This window comes from Typha latifolia, chromosome 9, assembly GCF_019914945.1.
Source record: "Typha latifolia isolate L0001 chromosome 9, TyphaL0001v2, whole genome shotgun sequence".
NCBI classification, from domain to species: Eukaryota; Viridiplantae; Streptophyta; class Magnoliopsida; order Poales; family Typhaceae; genus Typha; species Typha latifolia.
The window spans coordinates 2681118-2706797 of record NC_133094.1 but is presented as its reverse complement, the minus strand read 5'-3'; the positions used below and the strand labels follow the sequence as shown (position 1 = coordinate 2706797).

The 25680-nt window shown below is 37.2% G+C and overlaps 4 protein-coding genes across 11 annotated transcripts; 2 read left to right on the top strand and 2 right to left on the bottom strand.

Moving 5' to 3' along the window:
• The first annotated feature begins 2826 nt into the window (after window positions 1–2826).
• On the top strand, window positions 2827–6862 carry LOC140795613 (ras-related protein RGP1-like). Its single transcript, XM_073148291.1, has 3 exons — window positions 2827–3272; window positions 5876–6324; window positions 6586–6862. The coding sequence occupies exons 1-2, from the start codon at window positions 3046–3048 to the stop codon at window positions 6318–6320; spliced, it is 672 nt and encodes a 223-aa protein (XP_073004392.1). The 5' UTR covers window positions 2827–3045; the 3' UTR covers window positions 6321–6324; window positions 6586–6862.
• A 2233-nt stretch (window positions 6863–9095) lies between these two features.
• On the top strand, window positions 9096–14228 carry LOC140795733 (uncharacterized). 2 transcript variants are annotated; one of them, XM_073148475.1, is made up of 4 exons: window positions 9096–9573; window positions 12039–12316; window positions 12734–12961; window positions 13426–14228. In XM_073148475.1, exons 1-4 carry the CDS (start codon window positions 9243–9245, stop codon window positions 13900–13902), a joined length of 1314 nt encoding a protein of 437 aa, XP_073004576.1. In that variant the 5' UTR covers window positions 9096–9242; the 3' UTR covers window positions 13903–14228. The 2 variants fall into 2 exon arrangements, with proteins under 2 accessions (XP_073004576.1, XP_073004575.1); XM_073148474.1 differs by having other exon boundaries at window positions 12033–12316.
• A 325-nt stretch (window positions 14229–14553) lies between these two features.
• Window positions 14554–19546, bottom strand: LOC140795734 (bZIP transcription factor TGA10-like). 7 transcript variants are annotated; one of them, XM_073148482.1, is made up of 11 exons: window positions 19301–19546; window positions 18789–18889; window positions 18145–18197; window positions 17911–18033; window positions 17759–17827; window positions 17614–17673; window positions 17410–17487; window positions 17259–17334; window positions 16882–17153; window positions 15783–16025; window positions 14554–14833 (listed from the first exon to the last, which is right to left on the bottom strand). In XM_073148482.1, the coding sequence occupies exons 3-11, from the start codon at window positions 18166–18168 to the stop codon at window positions 14678–14680; spliced, it is 1101 nt and encodes a 366-aa protein (XP_073004583.1). In that variant the 5' UTR covers window positions 18169–18197; window positions 18789–18889; window positions 19301–19546; the 3' UTR covers window positions 14554–14677. The 7 variants fall into 7 exon arrangements, with proteins under 7 accessions (XP_073004583.1, XP_073004582.1, XP_073004577.1 ...); XM_073148481.1 differs by having other exon boundaries at window positions 18789–18886; XM_073148476.1 differs by having other exon boundaries at window positions 19306–19546.
• Window positions 19547–21831: 2285 nt separating this feature from the next.
• LOC140795213 (FT-interacting protein 7-like) lies at window positions 21832–25289 on the bottom strand. Its single transcript, XM_073147654.1, has 2 exons — window positions 25093–25289; window positions 21832–24481 (listed from the first exon to the last, which is right to left on the bottom strand). Exon 2 carries the CDS (start codon window positions 24339–24341, stop codon window positions 22020–22022), a length of 2322 nt encoding a protein of 773 aa, XP_073003755.1. The 5' UTR covers window positions 24342–24481; window positions 25093–25289; the 3' UTR covers window positions 21832–22019.
• Between the last annotated feature and the right edge of the window lie 391 nt (window positions 25290–25680).

Sequence of the window (25680 nt, the reverse complement as noted above, 5' to 3'; positions counted from 1 at the left end):
TCATCTCTATGCGTCCCCTCCTCCTCCTCCTCCTTTCATCAAAGCCAACTCCAACTTCCCATCTTCTTCTTCACCCTCATTCATGATCACTTTACTCCACGACTCTCCTTTCCCTTGAAAAGTATCAAGCTTGAATTGATTAATTTTAATTTGAGCCAATTTCGAGCTTGAGCCTATTTTAAATCAAGCCTAAATCAAACTTGAATAGAGCTTGAATCAAGGTTGAATTGAATGTTTGGAGCTCTACAATTTGCAAAATCAAATGAAACTAAATTTGATATTATTTAATATTATTAATAGTTATTTATTATTTACTTATATATAAATTGAATCTTATCAAGCCGCTCCAATTCGGCTTGGAATTAAGCCTAATTTAATTCATCAAGCTAGGGTTGATCAAGTTTTATCGAGCCGAGTTCAAGTCAACTTAATTATTTTAAGACATCCCAACTGAATTTTCCTTACTAAAAACATATAAAATGATTGCGATTGATTGGGCCACTTCTTGGGCCTGTCAAAAGCCCAGTCATCTTCTACAACAATATAATATTTCATAGCCTTTATACACACTAACTTCTATGCTTTTAAGTATTTATCATTTTAAATGGGTCATAATATTTACAAGTATCTCGAGTTACCGTAGAACAACTACAACTAAAGAATTCAATGGATAATCCCAAAGTCAAATGTAATGTAAAGGAGTATTAAGTTGTGGAGATTGTGAGGGTGGATATAGTGGTTGTCAATATGATGCGCTGCCCTACTGCCCTTCCCCTCTCCCATGTACGTTGCGCAAGTAAAATTATGTGGCACCCTTTATACCCGTGGGATGTGGATGCGATCCGCATGTAGGTTCAAGTCGGCAACGGTTTTAAACCTTGCCTTACAATTTTTCTCCATACAGATCTTCTCAGAGCCGCCATGATTGAACCTGAAATGCTTCTCGAGAGCCTTGCCATCATTGAAGGTTATGATAATCCCCAAGTTGTGGAAGTTAATCTTAGGTCTCCCAAGCTAGGTTTTGAATCGCTATTTTGGATTTCAATTTTCAATTTGGGTCGGGCCTAACTCTACATCCATTCACGCAGGCCTAGATAGGTTAGAGTTCTAAGAAAAATTATTCTCTTTCAAGCCCAAGCACACCTTGAGTGCTCATAGACCAGGTTGGGCTTAGCTTGGTCAAAAGAAAAGGAGAGGGCTCGAGCCTAGGCAAGGCTAACTCTAGTCTAGTCCCAAACTAATTTTGAGTAGGAGTGTCGAAATAAATGAGTAGCTCGAGCTCGACTCTGCTGAAGCTCAGGCTCGACTTGGCTTTGCTCAAGTTAAGCCGAGCCTGAGCTTATTTTAAGGCTTGATTTAATTTTTAAACTGAGCTTGAGTCGGAGCTGGCTCGATAGACTCGTTTATTACAATTAGCATATTTTAAAACAATAACACTATCTTCTATTTATAAAAAAAAATAAAAAGACATAAATTGAAAATTTTTAGAGCATCTCATCTCTAAGAGCATCTTTTAAGGGAGAGAGCAAAGAGCTCGGTGCACTCCAATATATTAATTAATTAATTAATTAATATTATATATATTTATATATTATATTTCAAATCACTTGATAAGTCCTCTTAATGATATTAATTTTTAATAAAAATATATAGTTAGAAAACTCTTATCGATATCTTTATAATAAGACTAATATTTATTAGTTTCAAAAATAATTTTAAATTACTATTTTTTAATTAAACGCATCGAAATAATATTACACGAAATAAAAATAAAAAATTTAAAATAACTTAAATAATTTAATATTAGACTCATTTTAAATATCTCGATGAGATCTTTCTAATAATACTATTTTTGTTAAAAATTAATTAGTAAAACTAATTATATATTCAGTTTAACTAACTAGATTATTTAATAAAGGATATAAATAAAATAGTATTAAAGCTGGGCACCAAATTTTTAGATGGGGCTCCAAATTTGGAGCTTCACCGGGCTCCAAATTTAGTATTTTAGAGCCCGTTTGGAGATGCTTAGTAATTAAAAAATCAAAAGATGTAATTGATAGGATGCTACTTAAATAACTAACAATTAGTTATAACGAAGAAAAAATGTCTTATCTAAACATCCATTCATAAAAATATTAATTTATTTTAAAATAACACCATATAATTAATATTTCTAACAAGATAGACGACGTACTAGGTGCGCTCGATGATATTGGCAGAGGAGATGCTTATGACGACGATGGAGAAGGTCCACTAGTAGAGGAAAAAGGGGTTAAACGAGACACAAATAGCCAATCCGAAGAGGCAGTAGAAGAATGATGTTAGCACATGCTACGAGTCTAAGCCAACACACTGAGCTTTATATATATATATATACACATAGAAACCACCCATGTCACCTCCAAGGAAATGGAGCGTCAATGACCCGAGGATGAATCCAAATCATATCCAATCCATTAGTAGCATAAAATAGGTAATCTACATTCTCTCTAAAAATAGCCAATATAAATACATAATAATACTACGTGGACGGAGATAAAAGAGTAATCGACCGTTTCTCATTAACACGGTCCGCTCCATTATACCAGTGTTAGTTTAGAAGATCTGGTTGTAGCGTTTTAAATATCATCGACGGTGATTAGTTTAGAAGATCTGGTTGTGGCATCCTAGTAGTAGGTGATTGTGATATTAAGTTATATAGTTTGAGGGGTGTAATTATAATTAAACCTAGAAGTTGTAACCTATAAAAACTACAAGCCTAAAGGGTTTATTTGCAAAAAGTCCTTACATTCTCATTTAGCGCGAGACGACGAACGTTCCGCCATGTCAACCTCTCTTTTTCTCTCTGATCGGTTCAACGCTTGTATATTGTAGTATAATCCCCATTCCATGACAAGAATTGAAAGAGAGATCTGAATCCTCCTTCGATCTCCCAATCGGGATTAGAATCCTCCAAGAAGCTTCCCTTTCCACCTTATTCTCTTTTAGAAGAGAGAAAAGAGAGCGAGAGAGGAAGAGAGGGAGAAGAGAGGTAGGCTGGACATGTCGAACCTCTACGGTGAGTTTAACCAAAAGATCGATCACGTGTACAAGGTGGTCCTGATCGGTGATTCGGCGGTGGGGAAATCGCAGCTTTTAGCTCGATTCGCGCGCAACGAGTTCAGCCTCGATTCCAAGGCAACCATCGGTGTCGAATTCCAGACGAAGACGCTCACCATCGATCACAAGACAATCAAGGCTCAGATTTGGGATACCGCGGGCCAGGAGAGGTGCAGTCTTTGTGGTCCCTTTGTTCGATTTCGGCTCTTCAACCCTCATTTCAGATGAATTCTTTAGTTGGGCGATGAAAATAACTGCGTATTGCGTCAAATTAAATTATGGATTCTGTTATTTAATTGGTCGTAGGTGTTCTTCCTATAAAATTTGAGATTTTTATTGGCTTTTGGTTTGCTGCGATGAGATATTAGATGTAGCTTGCGAAGGTAAAGCTAGCTATTTCTAGGTTTGATTGCTTTTGTGTTTTAATATTTAGATTGTGCTCTAGATGTTGTTACTTGATCTATAGATTCATCTAAGAGGAATTGGGTGTTAAATCCAGGAAGGGGAGTTTGAATGGAATTGTCGGGGGGTAATTGTGCTTCTTTATGGAATCTGGGGGGGCCTAATTCGGTATTGTTTTGATTGGGATTGATGAAGCACAGGGTGTTGGACTGAGTAAAGCTTTTGTTGCTATATCTAGCTTCCGTATGGACATTGTTGGTGCTTAGCTTAAGGACGGTTGATGGGTTTTATCTCTTCAAATTGGTTTCCAATTTAGATATTTTTGATTGATTGTTTGGTTGTGTTTGTAGAGGAATCAGTTTCTGGAAACTGAGAATGTGTAGCTGCCCATCAGTTTGTGCTCATGCGCCTTTGCTCATGAATCTCCAATTGATCAGATATGGAATCTGGTCTTCAAACAAGGAAATTCTACTGAATCTCTGATTCTGATATGTAGCCTTTTCAACACAGTTGTTAGACAAAGAATTTGTACCATGAGTTCCCTGGAGGTTTCCCACTTGGTGTAACTGTAGCCTCTTGCATCAAGGAGGTCATCGGTTCATCTCTTGTAAAATATCTGTTCAGAAGTAATGTTAAGGTTGTGTTTATCTTCCCTACTAAGACCCCTAGGCAGGAGCTTCGTAAAGTGGACACCCTTTCCTTTATACCTTGAATTTATTATTTGACTTAAACTAGGTTTGCTCGAAATCGGTTGTTGTATTTGACTTAAACAGGGGATATTAGAGTTATCCCTTATATGCGATGGCTGGTGAGAGATTGACTACAGAAAGCAGAGAAACTTGTGGTTGCCATGTTCTTGTTCTGATTTGTTCTGGATGAATTTCTTGTTCATTGGTTTGCTGTTTTGAATGCTGGATCTGGTTAAATAGTGTAGTGGTTTGAGTAGAGCTACGTATCACCGGCCAGATTTTCAAAGCTTGTCCCAAGCTTTTAACTCAATTAGTTCTCATCATCTACTGAATATATATTAGTTTCTCTAGCTGTCAAAGATGTGGTTGATAGCTTCCAAATTCTACGAGTTAATATTTTAATTTTTTTTTCTCTGTACCTTAAGTTATTCATTAAAAATGATTGAGAACATTGCTTCAAAATGGGCACATATCTCCCCAGATTCTCTTGGGTCTAGTAGCAGTAATACTTCTTATGAAGGCTTAATAGAAGTTATTCTCAGATTTTGCTTTATTCTATTCTGAGACTTCCATTGGGTTCTTCATGCAAGCTGTTATAATTGTTCCAGTAACTGGAGATGCAGCATGCCCGGTAGATATCTAATCTCAGCATATGAATTTAATTGGTGAAATGAAAGAGCCATCTGTGCAAGTAGTTATGTAGTTGATGGTAATACCTTGTGGTTTTTCATGTACTTCATGAGAGCTACAATATAGAACTAGAGAAGTACTGTGCTTCATTATAAGATAAGAACTCGTGCTGATTATACTACTCCGACCTAACATGATAGATTTGCAAACAAGTATCTTTTTTCTGGAATGGGAGATGGAATATAGTGTTGCTTTTTAATCAGAGGATAATTTCTTGTTTGGTTTTTTTACTTACATGAAAAAGTTAGTTAATGAGGAAAAATAGATACATTTATTTATTCAAGTACTTACTACATTTAGATATCTGCAATTAACTAATTGACCTTTTGGCGGTTTACCTTGAATATAGATGATTCTCATAAGATATGGATATGTAAGAAGCTGTGCTGATATGTTTTAATTTAATGCGCTACAGTAGTTCAGTGTCGACAGGGAAAGGGAATATCTTGGTATTCCCTGTATCAAATGTATCAAAAGTGCCAACTTATATTAGCACATCCTGGACTTGTGCAAAAGCAGCAGATTCAGGCCATTTCTGGCCCATATGGCTCAATTCAGCGAAAAGAGCTGTTCATCCTTGGAAAATTGTGCTAATTATTGCTCTCTTCAATTTGCTTAAGCTAGGTATCTGCCAAATTGGTAGCCATGATATGAAGCATGATTATTTGGTGGCTAGGTCATACAGATTTTTTTGTTAACTATGGGTTTCATTAAGCATTTCTGTTTATATGCTTGACAGTTGTTGCAAAACTGGATCTGAGTTGAGGATTTAATGGCTGAGATGCTCTGTAAAGCCTTGCGTTGGATAAATCTCTTGTTGTACTGACTTCTCTTTTGAGTTTTCTCTCATTGAAACTCTTTTTTTCTTGTAGCTTCTTGCGTTAACTATTTGATGCTCCTTTTCTTATGGATAATTGTTTAAAGTTGCCTTTCAGCTATTCATTTCCATTTAAATTAACATTTTCTGATGCTTTCGATGGTGATGGTAATAGGTACCGAGCAGTAACAAGCGCATACTACAGAGGTGCACTTGGAGCAATGCTGGTATATGACATAACCAAGCGCCAATCCTTCGACCATGTGGCGAGGTGGCTCGAGGAACTGCGGGGGCATGCCGACAAGAACCTTATAATCATGCTCATCGGTAACAAGTCTGACCTTGGTACACTGCGTGCCATCCCCACAGAAGACGCAAAGGAATTTGCTCAGCAGGAAAACCTCTTCTTCATGGAGACCTCAGCTCTGGAGGCCACTAATGTTGAGACAGCCTTCCTGACTGTTCTCTCTGAGATCTACCGGATTACCAGCAAGAAATCCCTTGTTGCGAACAATGAACAGGAGTCGGGTGGAGGTTCACTGCTTAAAGGAACAGAGATAGCCGTCCCCGGTCAGGAGCCAGCCGGTGGATCCAAATCAATGTGTTGTATGTCCTCATAGGCAGGTTAGGTATCATTGACTACTTCCTGTGATTGCATTTTGTTTTCTTGATCCTGGTAGATATTTTTCTCAATCTATCTCTTTACCGCATCCTTGGGGTTTCGCAACACAACAATTTCTTGGATGTTGAAACGCTGTAATTTTCTTGATATTGTTTTCTGTAACTTTAGCTCACCAAAGGATCACAAGAAAACATGGAGCTTTGGATTTGTATTTGTTCAAAAGTTATGTTTTCCAATTTCAGTAATTATTATTGTTTATGCAGTTTATCCGCAGACATAGGCATTGACATGACGGAAAGAGAAAAAAGAAAAAAAAGACTATTAGCTTTCTTGCAGTTTGCTGAGGTAATTGACAAACTTTTATAGGATGAATCATCTTAGCTGATTGATTCAACTTACCTTCCTGTTCAAACTACTTCCTCTATAGGTTGGTATTTTAATGTCATTGCTTTCTCTATAGGGAGGAAAGCCTTTATAGTTTCAATTATGGATGATCATTCTATATATACTACAAAGAATAAATGTGTTCTTTCTTCAAAATAGGTCTCCTTTCGCCGAAGAAACACTACAAATTCTTGCGATTTTGTTTGAAGCTATCAACCTATTCATTATTAAGTGGTTAATTCAATGAATTTATACCTGAGACACCGAAATTCCTGGTGTTCTTTTTTTTCATAAACACTACAATTTTCATCTCATCTGATGTTATTTTGGACATTCTGTGTACAATCACAATGCTTCCTTTCACTCACTTGCCTGGAGATATAAGTTATTTAGGGGTCTATTATGCTCCAAACTAATTTCTGGCTTCACATGAGCCTCACTCAAACCTAAGCTCGAATCCAAGCCATATTGGCTAAGTGCATGGATTTGAGATGCTGCACTTCCATTGCACATCCTAAAATGATATAAAATTAAGGCCAATTGGATAGTACTTAGATAGTTAAAAGGGCTCCTAGTATATGAGTGTTCTTGAGTAAATTTTAGCCGCATTGATTTAACTGTAACCTCATTAAGTTTTCACTTATCTTAGAATATATGCATTAGTTTTAATTTTTCTTTCAACACGTCAGATTCTATAGCAAGAGCATGGATTGAGAAAATAGTGTACTTAAGTTGTAAAGTAATTTCCATTTGTTTTCCATTACAGAGCTAATAAACTTATTATATAGAATAAAATAATAATTACACTTAGATTCTCTAAATTATTACGTGTTTTCATATATACCCTTCTCTAGACACATTAATCTTTTTCATTAGTTGTATGTTTAATTATTTTTATTAAAAAAAAAAACATCATTCGATCAACTTTAGAAGCTTCAGGGACTATTCTGCTATGATTTTAGATGAAAGAAGAGAGAAAAATTAAGTGTAAGATAGTCATTTAACGTTTTCTACTAGTATTATCGTGAGCAAGAGATATTAGATAATCTAGAGGATTAAAATGCTGCAAATTACCAAAGATCTAATGGAGAGTCTCAAAGAGTCTAAATATAATTAATCTTAAAATAAAAGACCAATTATATGTTCTGTTGCTCATAACGCCAGATGTCTACATCCATAGTGGAGAAGCACACAGAATGCAATCCAAATAAACCAGATGAAATTGTTGCACTTAAAACTTGGTTCAAAGCCGGAAAGTGCTCGTATAAGAATATATATATATATATATATATATATATATATATATATATATATATAAGGCACATATCCTAATTCCAAACTGGGATATGCACGAAGCTCAAAGCTGACTTTTATCGAGGGGACCTGGCTATTCCATTGACACTCAAAGTAGGCCGCACAAAAACAAATACTATTATCTTTAATTTGGGTCCAGTTCAGACCTATGCTCTAATCCCAAAGAACACACTTTAATTATGCTGCCCCAGATTTGGATCTCACAATAATATCAAACTCACTTAGATTTGGAACATTTTTTATGCCTCTATCTAGTTTGGAGAGTTGTATCAAAATTTTGATCTAAATTTAAATACCCAAAATGTTCGAGGATCTAAACTACGTTGTAACTAAGAATTCTGCACAAGCTGGCATTGTAACTGAGTCTCTCATTTGCTTATATACCAAGGCCTATTCTCTTTACTCGTAATGTATATGATTCTAGTGCATTGAAAGCATCGTAATAGAAGTGAAAGCTTCAAAACTTCTTGCGGTTCGTTTTTTATTTATTCGTCTCGCTGAGATCTGTTTCAAGTCATTATACTGCCCTACTTTAGTTCGGTCTTTTATAATATTTTACTTTTATAGAAAAATAAAAATAAAAATAATTAATGAATAGTTGGACAGGCTCAGTCTAACCTCTCAATTTGCTTTAATATATTGGCCAGACTATAATAAATTTGGTCGAAGTTAGGACTTAGGACTTTATATGATATTTCGATTGCATAATATATATAGTTATTATCACATCATGTAAAATAAAAATAAAATAACCTTAAAGCAGTGGGCCCCAGAACAAGCAGCCATTTTATTTGTTCCCCATTTCTCGAACCATATTAACTTAAAAACTAAAAAAAGTGCCCACCAATCAGAACTCCACTTAAAGAGGAAAATATACAACTCTATTAGCAGCGGATTCACTGTGTCTTTCGAATGTAGTAGCTTCCTACATTCCTCTACTTTTAACGTTCTCCTACAAGTCAAAAGACACCACGTGTACTGAATGTACAGCTTCATTCATTCGGTGCTGCGGGGAATCTGCTACAAGTCTTTCTTTTCCACTGTATAAATTCCTCTCCCTCCCTCCTACTACTTCGTGCGACGGCGAAGGGAGAGAGAGAGAGAGAGAGAGAGAGAGAGAGAGAGAGAGAGAGAGATAAAAAATCCAAGCTTTAGGGTTTAAGCTTCCAATTGGCTCTCACTTGCGAGCAATTCGACCGGAACTTGGATCGGGTTCGACGCGATGCCAACGGATCAAGCGAGCGCACCGGACGTGGCGACGGTGCCGCCGCCGCCGGCGGGGGATGTCTCCGGGGAGGAGTCAACGGCCGCGGCGAAGTCGGCAGTGAAGAAAGGGAAGCGCGGCGGCATGCACAAGCTGTTCAAGTCGGCATTCAAGCGCGGCGAGACTTCGACGGTCGGATGCGGCGACTACGGCGGCGTGTACGGCGACTCGGCCATGGTGAAATCTGGGGCGGCAGCGCGGCCGCCGTCGGGGAGGCAGAGGAGGAAGGGGAAGACCGGCGACGATTCCAACGACGGGGAGCGATCGGAAGACAGTGGCGAGCACGAAGGTAAGGATCGGATTGGATTGAAGCAATCCTATGGGTGACCGCGTAGAAAAGTTTCTATGCGTTCCCCATTATTTTATTCATTTTTAGTGTTCTTTTTGCCTATCGGTGTGATATCTGACGTAAGGGTTTGGATATTGTCCTTAGAAAAGACGTATCTTTTGCGTATAACCCCGTACAGATGTTGCATTTACCTTTTAGTCCTTAATTAGCGATAACAACCATATGAGTTCGTTAACTTTCCCAAGGATTTTTTTTCATAAAAGTTGCTAGACTTTTCTTTTATGATAAACTTAAAGTTAGCAATTAAGCAAAATATCTATCACCAGGGATTCTTTTTTCTTTTATATTTTTTATGACTCCAATTTAAAATTGTAAACTATTTGAACTACCCTACCCTTTTGTTTAAAGTTGTTAGATTTCAGCTTTTCTTTACACTGGCTTTCTTCTTTCTCTCACTTTTGTTTATTTATTTTTACAATGTATTTTTACTTGATTTTTTTTTTTTTTCACATTCAGTTACTTCTGTGACTGCAAAAGTTAGGGGAATTGACTCAGTGTTGAAATATTAGGCTAAAGCAAAGGACTCAAATATCCATAGAGTATAGAAGATGTTATCGTTTAGAGAATGTACTTGATTCTTATAGTATCAGAGCCCAAGTTACTGAGTCTATTTGATTTGGAGAAAATCTCCATCTTCTTAATTGGAGGTTAGGATTTATCAGGAGTTTTGGGCCCAGATATGAAAGAAGTTGAGCATTAAAAATTACAATTCACCATTCTTCAAGAACTAATCTTTCAGAGCACATTATTATGTCAAATTTAATGCCAAAACCTGGGGGCGGTTGGCATAAATAATCGGTGATTTCTATTATAGTTTTTGGCCACTAGAGATTGGAATTGGTGTAAGTCAGGGAACTAAAATATTAAGCTTCCATTTTTTGTGCTTCACATACTTTCAGCATGTATGTCAGACGTGCCATGCAATCAAGTAGGACATGGGTATCAAAGAGAATAGCTTAATCATATAGGATGGTCCTTTAATCTTGAAATTTGTTTTTAGAAATTAATATGTCGACTGGTACTTGAAAATTTATATCAAGTATCTGAGTAGATAACCCAACATGTTGACTTTAGTGTTAGATTCTCTTCTGCGTACTTTAATTCTTGAAAAAAAGGACCTCTTTCTGGACTCTTGTGTCATTTGTCCAGGTTTGAGATATCAATGATGTCTTGTTTACTGCAAGAACTGTTGATTTACGGAACAGTTGCTAATGAGCATACAATGACATGGGAGTTGGTTCTCAGAGAATTACCCTAGAGAAATGTGCTGATAATAATTAAGTTTGTCAAAAATTTGCTATCAAGTAGTACAAGTAGTTGCAGGTCAGGAATGTCTGGTGAAGATGTGACAATAACCTCATTAGGAGAGACATGTCTACTTCAAAACGATTTCTTCTGGGACTTTTACAATTTTAAATTTACTTACCGTCTCTTACTCGTAAAATTGCTCTGCTTAGGTTTTCCTCAGATTCAATATGTCATGCTTCGGCTGTCTTCGATAGTCGTGCAGTTTAGTGTATGTGCTCTCAATTCTCCTAGATAAATCTAATTTTGATTATTTCTACTTCTAGTTCCAAAAGTTCTACAAACTGCTTCAAGAAGTACAGTTACTGCAAGCAACATGCTCTTCAGAAGCATTGATGTAGTTTAATATATGCACCCTGTTACTTTAAACCCTACAATATCCTGGTATCAATGACATTTGTCTTTGAAACAAAAGGCTGGTTTAATAAGAAACAATGGGTGGTGGGTTGTATCTATAAAGATAAAACCACTTGCATGCATCTTATCGAGCTTTTGTGATTCTCGAGAGCTAACTGAATCAATGATTAAGCCACCCTCTTTGATAGTTAAATAACTATTAAATTACTTATGTTCATAGGAGAGATATCTTAAATATGCATCAGAGTTATTCCTAGATCCAAAGGAGTATTAATATAATCAGCCGGCCTCTTTGATAGTTAACAACTGTTAAATAACTTATATCCAGAGAAAAGATCCCTTAGCACTAGATCTTCTCAATTAAATATGCATTGGAATCAGTCCTAGATCCAAAGAAATACATAAAATTATCAATGTATAAGTCTTTGTTAGTAACAAAGACGTTAACAATAGGTTTGCGGTTCCTTATATTCAAAATATATTGCAGCTTGTTCCCATAAGTGATAAAGAAGTAAAATTCTATGGAAAGGTCAACTACAATTCCAATAAACTAGTTATTATTCTACTAATGACCAACCATGATGCTGCCTTAAAAAGCTGGCAGAGGTTCTGAAGTTCTATCATGTCAAACAAATGATTAATTTTGTTGTTTATGTAGATCTTTCTTCATGGTTGCGACCTTTTGGCTTTCTCATATTTTACAACCTGACACTGATATCATTCATCGCTTTACGAAGGATCAGTAAGTGCAAAGCTAATACTTGCACTGCGTACTGCTAAGATCCATCATGCATATGAATCGTATCCTTGGGAGAAGAAGATGAGGGAGTTGCTTCCACTTGTTAATTCAAGCTGCTTCCTCTCTCTTCTGCTCCTTCCAAAGGCAGAAGATGTTTCCGCTGCTCGCTACAACTCTGTCGAGGACACTTTAGCCCGGGCTGATACCTGGCTCATCTCCTCCCAGAATTCAGGCGTTCCGATTGTGTTCATGAATGTCCAAACTGAGGCCCTACTCACCAAGGTAATACCGAATCTACTTCTGACATAAACACAAGGCCTGTAATTTCTCACAAGTAAGTTTCTAGGGACAAGTGTGTACATCCATGGTATAGATTATTTCATTTAGGTGCATGATCTAATTTTCCTTGATGGGATAAGGCAATGGAAACCATAATAAGATGACTGAACAAAGAGACTGATGCAAAAGCAAGCAAATGCTTTTAACACAAACTGAAATTTTGAAAATCTCTATAAAACTTATCATCATTCATGATTGTAAAAGGCTAGTGTTCTTTCTCATAGATTGCATGTCAATGTTCTTGAATGAGTTTAAGCAGGGAACACTAGTGATGGCCAGTGTTCTTAAGTGAGGGCATGTAACGAATTTCTTTGCATAGATTAGTGACTAGCCAACTGCCATAAATGCTTTTTGTTATAGATCTCTGGAGAGACTGCATCCTCTACTGTGAACATGGGATCGCTGGCTGACCTCGCGAACATGGCAAATGTGAGTCTCTATGGATTTGAGGATTACCATGGGGTGGACATTGGGGTGGTGAGGGCGGTTCGGCTCTGGTACACTCCAATTGCAGGGGAATTGGCAGTGGAGATAAAGCTGCAGCAAGGTGATACCAGACTGGGCTTCGCCATCAGTCGCACCGAAGAGGTAATCTATAGATTCTTCTACAGAATTAGTACCGTTGGCTTCAAATTTCCAGGACTATAAAATGCTGCAGTTTTTCTCTTATATTCTCCATGCACTCCGGTGGTAGATGTTGCATTTTTTTACAAGTACCTTATGCATTATTTAATATTCACTGATGAGAATTTCAAAAGTTACATAACAATCCTTTATCTAGTGGATTGTGAATTGGTTACATGTCCATATTAAACCACTTCATTCATAGACATTTGCATTTGCCATCACTTGTATCTATCATCACACTGTCTTCTACTCATCTTAATCCAATTCTTATGCAACAATACTGTAGACCATCATGAATTCATGGTCCACAGTTGAGAAGGCTTTGTTGAAGGTTTAAGCAGATTACTTTTACGCTCACATTCTTATCTGAGAACATGACTAGATATCAAAATGACTGCAACTCCTATTATCTTCATCAAATTCAGGGCTTTATCTATGTATCATCAGTAGCAGAAGAGAATAGTCCTGGAGTGGCTGCAACTCGGTCAGGACTCAGAGAGCTGTACAGAGAAGCACGAAAAGCGTCGAAGCTATTAGTCATTTCGCGTGTCGGGAACGAGAAGGTTCTCCCATGGATGGTTGCAACCTCTGGTGACATCAAGTGCTTCGACACCGTCTCCCTGAGCCAGAAACTCTCGCTGCACCGCCATGCTTTGCGGCCCATCCTACTTCATTTCCTCCTGTGGGATGACGTTCCTCAACCAACCATGTCTGGCAAGCAGCATGAGGCTCCAAAGCCACTACCTGCAGTCATGCTGCCACCTCTGGCAAACGAATTGCCTGATGAGGTCCCAAAGGACATGAGCTTCGGAGATGGCCCAGATCTCATTTTGTCCAGGGATTCAGTAGGGGATTCATCCTTCAGATTCCAGAATATCTCACTTCCAGATAGTTGGGTGTAATCTTCTCCACCACACTAATAAAGACCATCACCACCACCACCACCACCACAACAACAACAACAACAACAACAATAAGAACGACGCCAAGTCTTTAGTCCCATCCATGTAATGTAATATACTCGATCTCAAACTATTAATATCTATGTAAGTGTGATCTTTGAGCAGGGTTTTGCTACCTCCATCTTGTCAAACTTGGGATTCATCCTTGCTGCTTGATGCATTCAGGTGGAGGGTTAATGTATGTTTATAAGGAACACTGGTATGTGGTTGTGACCTGCTCACTGCTGTAAAATTTGAAGACCAAAATGAGAGTTTTCAAGAGAAAAGTTTCTTCACAACTAGGTCCTCAGCATAAAGCTCGATTCCCCAAATAATGAAGTTGAGATCTTAAAAGCCCACCAAAATCTTAGCCCATGATTAAATGGATGTAGTTTATAACATACATGTCAATCAAAGTTAAATTACTGCTTAGAAATTGTCAATTTCATCCTCAACTTGATTCCTTACTCTTTTTCTGGTGCTTCACATTTTTTTTTTAAAACTTTTCTCTTTTGAATAGTCAAATTAATAATGTCTTATTTAAAAGGTAGGCTAAGGAGTATAAAATTCTACTGTATATATATATATATATATATATATATATATATATATAAATTTATACTCTATTTTCAATGTATCCTATAGGGGTTACATTACCTAGATGTACATCTCTATGTATCTCTATACAAAGGACACCTCAACGTGCATTAATTGAAGCACTTCTCTAAGGTTTTTGCTAATTTCCTTCATGTCTCGGTCTGGCAATCCACAGCGAGCTGAGGGCGCGAAGGCGGTGGAAGTAATCGGCGACGGCCAAGATGCTCCGCGCCGCTTGATGGACGGTCAGGATCTGCTGAAGCCTGTGGAAGGTCTGCTGCCTCAAATTATCTGCCTGTGAACAAAATATATTATCATTTTTGAATCAATCTAATCAAAAATCTTGAACTTTTGTATTCATTAAAGTTCAAAAAAAATAAAAAAAATAAAATAGATTTTTTTTTTTTAAATAACTCTCACTGATTTTTTTTTTATTTAAATTTTACACTCTAATATTCTTTAGAAGATAATCTCTTGTGGCAATTCTAATAGAGCCAAACTATTTAATGATAAGTATATAGCTGTTAGATATACAGGGATTGGAGAGCTAATTATATATCTAAAAACACATCATCTTAATCATTTTGAGTTAGTTGGCCTAAAACTTACCTAATGTAATTGAAAAAGGAGCCAATTCCTGTTTATTTTTAGGAAAGAAAATAAATTGGCAGGCCTTAACTAAACCTGTTGACATTAGGATTTAGTATTAGATTTATGTCTATTCTCACAGGTTGACTCAGTCAGTAAGACAAACTATTTTGTGTGTTCTTCTAGAAGCTATGCAGCATTCATATTCTTTTCCACCTACCACCTTGTGATCTACCTAATGCGTCATTATTGTTGTCATCACTTGTAGTTATTAAATTAATCTTGCACTAAAAATGTACAGAAATTTGCATATAAATGTTTTGCTCCAAACTTCATATACACAAGTTGCATCTTTGCTTTAATTTCCATAAAATTTGCGGAAAAAAATGGGCATATTGTAGTTTACTATTGCAATTTGCTTACGAAGAAAAATATTAGCACCAATAAACCACATTGATTCTAGCATATGTACAACTAATTTTGGATGAGAAATTTTATATATTGCAACTAGATGGTGGCCATTGAGGGGTTAAGTGCTTAAATTTGAATTACTAATGATAGGCGAGATGTGATTTGAAAATAGGGCGTTATAAGCATATTTCCTTGAGGAAATTTGTAGAAATTAGTAGAGTTAGTGAGGAGATAGTATTGCTTACTTGTCTAACAAAGCCTTCAAGAGAGGTGAGTTTGTTGATGGCAAGATACATATGACCCATAAAGTTGGCCATGTTGGATGGTGAGCAACTCATCACCTCAGAGGTGATGGTCTCAGAGAGAGATTGGTGAAGAGCTTCCAGGCCTTGGTTTAAGGCTTCCTCTGTCTCTTGTGCTGACTGCTGAAGCCCACAAATTCCCAGTATTTGCTGCTCACTTAAAGGCTCTATGTATCTTATCACAATCTGAGAATATATATATATGTGTGTGTAGATTTGAATTAATAAATATGCAACATAAGGAGAACTAATTCATAATGAAGATTATAAAATGTGAGGTTGGAATATGACACCAAAAATATCATGCATCAGTTTTCCTTCCAATTAATATATCAAATAACGGTCAATTACATGCCCATTTTTATATAGGTCTTCTAATTTATTTCTTACTACACTTTGATATTAGTTTTGACAACGTAAAATGACTAATTTTCTCTCACCTTCTTTCTCTTCTTTTTCTCTATAATTGACCTAGTGGGATTCTTTAAATAAAAATATTAAACAAAAGCTAATGGATGGAGCCGACATTTAAGATATTTTACATAGTTAAGGAATTAATGTGTCATGAAAAATAAATGAAGATGTCTAAATAAATATATGCAATAGTTAGGGGCCTATAAATAATTATCCTGTGAAAGAAAGAAAAGTATGACCTATCTCTATCAATATAGAAGCCAAACCAATTTTATAAACTATGCGAATAGAATACCACATCCATTCATTATCTTGGAAGAAGTTCCTCTATCATCCATCTACCCTTCATAACGCCCACCTACTCTCAAGCTTTGTGACAAGAAGATCTTGCCAATGCATTCCAAAACATAACTATTCCATCAACTAGACCTTCCACCAAATTAGCTAATCCATCATTTATCTTTACCTAAACTATGTTACAGTGCCAAATATTAAATTTACTTCCATCTCGTGATTGATATCGATCTAGACCACCACTCTAAAGACGTTACAGTTCTTGTGCTATTGAGATAATTATATGAATCGCATAAACTCGACATATAAAGTAGGGTTAGGGTATCGAGAAGACCTTGATGAGCTCCGACGGGCGGCAGCCGCCTATCCAAATGAAGCAACGTTCTGCGGGGGTCGTCCACATGCCGGAGATGAGGTGGAAGACGTCGGACTTGGCTATGATACTCTTGAGGTTTACTAACACACTGTACTGCGAAAGAGCAGCGTCGACAAACACTCGTAGATCGTTGTCGGGCAAATGCTCTTCCAACGCCGCCCTGAGCTGACACATTAGCTTATGGTGTTCTTCAAGCCATCTTCCATATTCCATGTCGAACATCGCAGCATCTAACAATATATATATATATATATATATATATACATAATCAAAAGTTCAGTTCTTGTCGTACTAGATATATATAACATCTAGAGTGTAATATAGTTGAGTAGTACCTGAGCTAAGGCCACCAATGCTATTAGGAAGGCCTTGATCTCCGAGAAATGCCGCGCCATTGAGGACAGTAGTAACCTGATCAATATTGAGCATAAGAGTTAGCATAAATAGAAAGATGATATGCTATATTTATATATACTTTTTTTTTACCTGGGATCTAGATCTGTGAAGTTCTTGTTCTATCTGGCTCAACCTGATCCTACTGGACTCTAGTTGTTGAATATAAGCCTGTTGGATGATCAAAAGTTTACAGTATGAGAACAACAAAATGAGGAGTTTGAAGAGTACTGGATACATGCATGCAGTTATAGATTTCATTTCTTTTTTGTTAGCTTGTTTAATTTGACTACTTACCTTCTTCCTAAGCCTGCTCTTCCTGGCTGCCTCTCTATTCTGAGCTAGCCTTCTTAGGGTCTACACATAGATGAATGAGTTTAATTAAAGCTTCCAGAGAACTAAGAGCTTAATTTATTTATATTATGGAGTTAGTTGAACTCACCTTGGGATCTGGTGTCTTGGGACCTTCATGCTCTGAAGTAGATGTGATGCCCTTCTTCATTAATTCCTTCTGCTCACAATATTCCAGAAACAGGATAAGTAGATAGATAATAATGTAAAGAGAAAACCAATTTGGGTGTTTCAAAAGAGCACCTTGGCTTTTGCCCTAGTTTCTTTTCGTGAGTCATGATCAGTCACAACTTGGTTGCCTTGTTCCATGGACTGGCTTGATGATTTCTTGGGAAGACTGCCAAAGGGAATCATATTCATAGGATCCTATGTGCAAAAAAGGTATGGTCTTTATTACATAAAAGAAGATTATACTAAGAGAAGAAATGGAGACATCCAAAAGGGCTTGAAAAGAGAAGGTTGGTATGTGGTCTATACCTTTGGGAATGGTTCTACATGCATGGGCTGAGAAGGGAAAATGTTCAAAGTCTCTGCACACATCAACACCTGCAAGCATTAAGTCTCCTGAAGGGTGCAACTCAATGTATTCAAAGTAGATGAACATGTGTACAAAAGACAAACTCATTACTCATATAAAACTATATATATATATATATAGAGAGAGAGAGAGAGAGAGAGAGAGAGAGAGATATGCTATACGAGACAAACTACTGCTTCTTAATCATCATGGATACCATGCTTTCTTGGCTCAGTGCCATAGAAGAAAATAGGAGAGGAGAAGTTAAGCTAGAAATGGAGAGAGAGAGAGAGAGAGAGAGAGAGAGAGAGAGAGAGAGAGAGAGAGAGAGAGAGAGAGAGAGAGAGAGGAAATATTTTTTCCTTCTTTTGAAACAGGATCTTGTCAGGAAATCATGAAGAATTTGTTACATGTCACACTCCAAATATATATTAAAAAATTCAGAGAAGAAAGAAATCTCTGCAGCACTATAACAACCCAGTACCTGGCCTATACCTTACCCTTTACTACTGTAGCTATTTTGATTTAATTATAACACTATAAAGAACATATAATTGAAAAGAAATTTAAAGAGGAAACGAAAAAAAGTTTGAAAGAGAGTCACGTCTTTGTTCTTGAACTGCTGATTGATCGTGGCTATCTAGATAGAGATAGAAAGCTTGATCCAACTCCGCCAAGTCATAGCTCCCAGAATCCTTACTCCTGCTTTGTATTAGAAAAGAAAAAAAAAATTAATAACATATGAGGAAAACCATAACTCAATTTTGATGAAAAAGATACTGAATCTGGTTTGAACTAGTAAAGAAAAATATATTTGTCTGAAATCATTTGGAAAAAAAAAATTCATGTCAGAATATTGATTTCTTCCTCTCCCTTCTCTCTATGGTTACTTCTATCATTAGTACTCCCACATGAGCCATGATATGCATGATATGTGATGCCTTCTTAAACCTTCTCTATCTTCATAACTGGATAAATTTTGAAAGAAAAGAAAGAAAAGAATTGAAATAGGGTTCCTCTAAAACTTCTTGTGTGAGATGACCATGGATTCTTTTCTACTCTAATTTTCGAAGAAGTGAAAACTAATATGTAAAACTATTACATGATGCTTGCTACCTTACATGGATGAAGAAGTGATCATCTCCAGGGAACACTGGAGTTCTTGCTGCTGCTGCTTCATCTTTGACTTCCTTCTATCTCTCAAGAATCTCACACCTTGAACTCCTCAAAAAATTCAAAGAGATAAACTAAGGAATCAAACAGCCCATTAATTGCAAAACCAATTTCTGTTTCTCCCCATCACAGATGTCTCCTAACCAAGCTATCAAACATGCCGCCTGTTCTTCTGGATGTCTTTCTCTCCTGATAAAAAAGCTTTCGGAGACTTTATATATATATATATATATATATATATATATATTTATATATTATATTTTTAGGTAGGATTACCTTCTCCTTACTCAAATCATAAAATAGCTGTAAACTAATTAAAATAGTCACAGCAGAGTCGCATGTGAAATGACTAAAATACCCTTAGCTACGTGCAAACTTAGTTGCAAGTTATATGCAACATGACACTTGTAGCTCTAGACAATAATTCATGCATGCTGAGAAATTTCCTGCCAGAAGAACAAATGCATTAATGGCGGGCCGCGATTGAAACTATATGGCGATTAAATGTTGTGATTAAGAAAGATTAGAACGTTTCTATGATCAAGATCAGAAGGTTCGGCCCTTAATTTCCAAAAGGTCTTCAAAGTTTTTCCAAATTAAACGGAATGATTTCAAGATTTGGAGTCATGAAAATGATAACACATGAAGTGTTGTATTGTTAGCTGCTAATACTTGAGAAGTCAAAAAAGTTTCTTGCCTAACAGTTGAAATGGAGCGACACAAACTTGGCATGATGCAGTATCTATATGATCTATGACTGGAAGAGGATTATACCATTTTACCCACTATAATTGTGGGAAATTTATCATTGAATTGATCATACGGCGAACTTTCTCCATACATCTCCATTTTCAACTGAAGACTGAATGAAGCTCTTGCTTCTCATATCAGATCTCCTACTTGCATCGACTGACCTGACAAGTGTGTATCTTTGAAGCTTTTGCAATCTATTTATGATAAAGAAAAGTGTAAAGGGTGGCATTGCAACCAACTATTAGTGTGAATTAAATGAGGTTTTTTTTTTTTTTTGCGAAAAAGAACAAAGAAGCCAAGGAGATGTACGTCCTTAAAATGTAATTTTCACCAACCGTAGGGGCCTTTGCGATAGTTAGCAACGGTGACGTCAGCAAGACGATTCCATCGTGTCACCTTTCGCCACGTGACGGGCACGTGAGCGCAGCTCCGCGTTAGTACTTTTTGGGAATTAAACATATTTTGTGGGACGGATATGCAAAATATTTCTTTTCTTTTTTTAAAAATAATTTTATTGGCCACAAATTAGTAATAATAATAATAATAAGATAGAAAATAAATAATAGCCAAGAGTTGACATTCCTTAAATCTCTCTCCTTGCCAATTGTTTCCTTCTCTTGTAACATTATTATGAGAGCATAAAATTTTAAACAAATATTTTTCAAGAAAATTCTTTTTTAGCTTCCATGCATGTAAAAATATTTTATACTTTGGAAAAATACAAGTCAAAGTCAACGTCTCGTTCGTCAAATATCATTTGTCACTATCCACACTCTTTCGTGCTCCCTTCTATTAACGCAATTTTCTAGGGGCTAAATTGCAAGAAATGATCTTGTCCTTGTCGCTTGGCTTACATTGTGTTCTTTTGTATAAAAATTCAAAGAACCAGACAAACCAGTTGTGTTGACAATGATTTTAGGGGCTTTATTAAACCCTCAACACAAAGACAAAATAAGTTTACTTTTATGTTGATCAAAGCTTAAAACACTTAATTATAACTGTTTAAGAGTTTCCATTCAGAATTATTAATCCCAATACTAGAATCAATGTGGTTCATTAGCGCTAATATTTTTCGCCGTAAGTAAGCTGAGTTGCTAATAAATGATTAAACGATTCCTACTATTCTGAAATTATATTTAATTTTATAAAGATAATTTAAGTATTTTCACATCCTTATTGATAGCTAATTAATAATTACAATTTAATGTTCTTTTGCTTAGTCAAGGACATTACTTCTTTTTTCATTCTAAAAAAAATGATGTCCTCTTGTAGTATAGAGGAATAGAAGTATGGATCTTCTTCTCCTTTCTACTTATCTAGCATAATGTCCTCCAATAAATACTATAAAGAACAAATAAAACAACAAAGTCCAAATACAATAATGAAAGCTCCTGTTAAATATAAATAGGAAAAGACCCATTCAAATTTTAAATAAGAAAAGACTCTTCAAAAATAAATTAAAAGACTGGGTTCTTCAACATAAGCAAATTGTGAAAAAAAAAAAAAAGATTAAGCAAATTCTCATTACATTGACAAAGTCCCTAAATCTTCTTTATGATTAAAAGTGATAGTATTGAACTGCATGAAGATATAGGATTGAGAGAATGCATGTCTACGTGCAGTAGATTACACTAATAGGACAGCAAAATTAACAGAGGAAAATATGTAAGAAAAGCAATACAACAATTACTAGAATCCACACCCACACACAAGAAAAAGCATGATAATGAACCAATAGTTCAGTAAGACCATCATACAAGGAGAAGATTACAGATCACATGGAGATCAAACAAAAACAATCAACTGGAACATAACAGCTGATGAGCCTTATATCTGCTGCTCTGCTGAAATCTTCAAGTCTGAATAGGAGCAACAATAAAGGAGGATGGCTGATAACACTGAGCCAATCTCACAACATACTATCTGTTCTAGCAGGCAGTCTCCTAAAGAAGTTAAGGGGAACAGATGGAAGCTTATGGCGGAATCTAGGGTGCCTTAACACATATAAACCTGTAAGAAGACACACGACACTAAATGGTGTGATATAGAGCACTATGGCAGCAATCAAACAGAAAGTAACGAATAGAGCAGTTGCTCTCGGGTCTCGCCAGCTCAAGAGAGACTGCAATCTCTCTCCTTGTGTTGCTATGTCACCCACGACCGTCTGTATCTTCCCTGCAACACTCCTGAGACGATCATATCTCATCCTCACAATATCAGGTGGGCGAGATGTAGGAAAAGAATCAAATTCCTCGTCCAGCTCGTCAGGATGGGAAGCTTCTGCATGTGAGAGCTTAGTGTCCATGTGGGGAGGCTGCCTTGGCCTCCAGCGGTAGTACCAGACTCCAATCAAGAAAAGGTAGAGGAAAATTGTTGGAAGAATCAACTCTGGGTAGAGGACCAATATCACAAAGAGGACATGGATAAGAATCGTAGTCAAAGGGTTTTTCCAATGGCAAATCTGATCAAACCATTTGATAACAGCAATCAAAGGGTTAAAGACACCCATAATCCTGTAGAAGTTGGCTTTGCTCTTCCGCATACTCCACATGTGAGAATCCATATCCAACATATATTCCACCACCTCCTTCCTCAAAGGTGGCTCTGCACGGCTCAATCTCATTGACACAATCTGAGTGGACTGGTGTCTCAGGAGATCAAGCTGCATGACAGATAGTGGATGAAGATAATGCATCTTTGGTAGTAATGGCTGGGAATACATATGCATCATGTTAAGCAAAGAGGAACACGTGAACCGAACAGCCAGCTGAACTTCTCCCATCTTCTTTACTCCCGAAGGAAGTAAAACAATAAGAGGATATGAGTGTGTGTAGACCCTATCAGTTTCAAGAGTAGAGAGACGGATCCGGACCTTCCCAATTCTATTATCTCTTGCACCAGCAGCTTTTTCTCCCCCTTGCAAGTGACCATTATCAAACACCCCAATTGTGATGACAGTACATGGATCATATACCTCCCAAGTGTATTGCTCATTCCACTTGGGGGTGAAACTATCTATAATTGTTCTTGTACGAACCCATTTCTGCCCATATTTAGCAACACAGTAGGCATCAGTGGTTCCACGACCATCCTTGGTCTTCATTGGCAACAATCCCTGAGCATTCAGGATACCAAGTTCAAGAACTCCAATGCTCTGCTTCCATAACTGTTTTGCAGTCGGCCTTAGATCACTGCTATAGTGTGTTGACTCATCCAAGACATGGTATCCACCATCCAAACAGATCCTGAGATGAAGCCGACTAGAAAACTTTTTCTCCTTCTCACCCTCCATTATCACATGCTTCTCAAGATTGTACCACTTGGTACTTACCGGCTTATGGTCAAGTCTCCTTGGTATACTTTGCAGAGGAATGGTTGTCTTCCCTAGTGACTCATCTTTGTTAGGTGCCACTCGATCCTCGACACTTAGAATCAAATGCTCCTCAAATGGCTCCGCTGCAACAAACAATATATCCTCATTCCACATGGGATTAACATTCCTGCTTGGAGATATCCTTGTCCTAAGAATTTGGTTTCCAAGCATGGCTTTCACATATACTTCAGGGAACCTGTTCTTATCACTAGGTATCAGATCTTGGGCTTCAATGACATTGACTCTGACATACCAAAGCTTAGGAGTAAGATACACTTTTGACCTAATGTTTGCAAGACCATCACCTGGAACAGTTGCAGCATCAGAATGCCAAGCCTCTGCAAACACCTCATCAGCTTGAGTGCCAAACCAAACAGCCAGCATCAGTTCTCCACCCTTCACTTTGTCTCCCTTTTTATCCTCCAATCGATACCATTGTGGAGCCAATGGACTATCTGGTGGAACCCGCTTGGGGATCTCATTGAGCTCGAACATAACTCGTCCAATGAAATCATCTTTCACAAAATCCTTGTCCTTGACAATAACTTCCAGAGTAGTAGACTGTATCCGCTCCCTGGAGAAGGCAAAGACCTGGTTCCACTCGGGGTTGGTTTTCTTCTCAAAATGCCGGGTTGTTCCCTTGTAGTTCCCCATCTTCACTTCAACATACGGGTCACATTTTCCCGTCAAGTCCATTGCCGGAAGATCTTTAGCTTTCACAACACGTACATAGAGATACTGCATCTGCTCCACAAGGTCATATGTGCTAGTAAGCTTGTCGCCAGCTCTTGCAACACCGCCAAGAAGAGGAGAAGTCTCCTTTAAGGAGAACTCCCCAGGGCCTAAAGGTCTCTGCATCTTCTCAGGCTACCAAGAGCAAGAAAAAATACTTTCCCAGAAAGAACCTCAATTCAGGTATAAGCAATAAAATTTTCAGATTCCAAATGTATACCAAATTTTGCCCAAGAGGAACAGAGAGGAGAAGCAAATATTAACTCCTGAAATAGAACCGATTACCTCAGGTTAAGACAAAGTTAGTGATGAAGTCAGAATAAGGAAATCAGGAAAAAGAAAATGGGACAGAAAACCTACTATGAAATCCAGACAAGTCCTGAAACCTCACTCACCCAATGTACCTAAATTTTTAACTTCCTTATGGATCTAAAGAAGGGGAAACTTGATTCAAAAAAAGTCCAAGGATGATAAAACCACTACTTAGGTCTCAATCATACATTCCATTCCATTCCATGGCAACCCTAGCCTCAGAAAAGAAAAGAAGAAAAAAATTTCAATTTTTTGCCTAAAAATCCTAAAAACAAGTAATAATTATCTCTCTAACAACAAAAGATTCAGATTACTATCTGCAGCTGCCAATCCTACTCATTTCCAGCTCGATTTAACACTAAAATCTAAGGTCATGCATCTAAAACGCCTCCATTTTTCCTTTTAAGAACGTCTCTCCGAGATATATTTCTCCATTCTCACTCAAAAAATTAAAAAAAAAAAAGCATCAAGACCTACTCAAAGCCAACAAAAGCTCGGATCTGCCTCCAATATTGAAAAAGAGCCAAAAAAATTTAAGGGGAAAGAGAGGGCACTAGTTTCATACCTCGCTCAACGCCTCTGAGAAACCCGAGCTCCACCTCCTAGGACTTCTCGAAGCTTCGTCAATGGAAAATGGTCAAATTTTTTCGATCTTCTTTCTCCATTGTTGCAGAGGAACAGCAAGAATGGGCGTATGATGAGAGCTACGAACCCAAAATCCGACCTTATTATTGTTTGTGTTAATTACATTTTTGACCCCTCAACCCCCCCACCTGAAGAAAAAAATAATAATTAGATACATACCCTGAATTATTTAATTATATTATAAAAATATTAAAAATTAATTAACCAATTAGATAAATATTACTCAAAAAATTTAAAATTTTTCTTTTTTTTTTTAATTTATAATCGTCTATTTACACCTACCATTAAACAATTACGAGAGAGAGAGAGTGCCGTGGGTGAATTTATGGGTGCGATTTGTCGAGTGGGATGTGTCGGTGGGAAACCCGAGTCAGACACGGATGTGGGAAAGTCGAGAAGGGGGGACCACGGTCGGGTCCCACTCGCACGAGTGAGGGGAGGGTATAATCGTAAATAGACTCCGGGACGACGTGGACACCAGAATAGCCGTTCGGAGGACAGCTCGCTA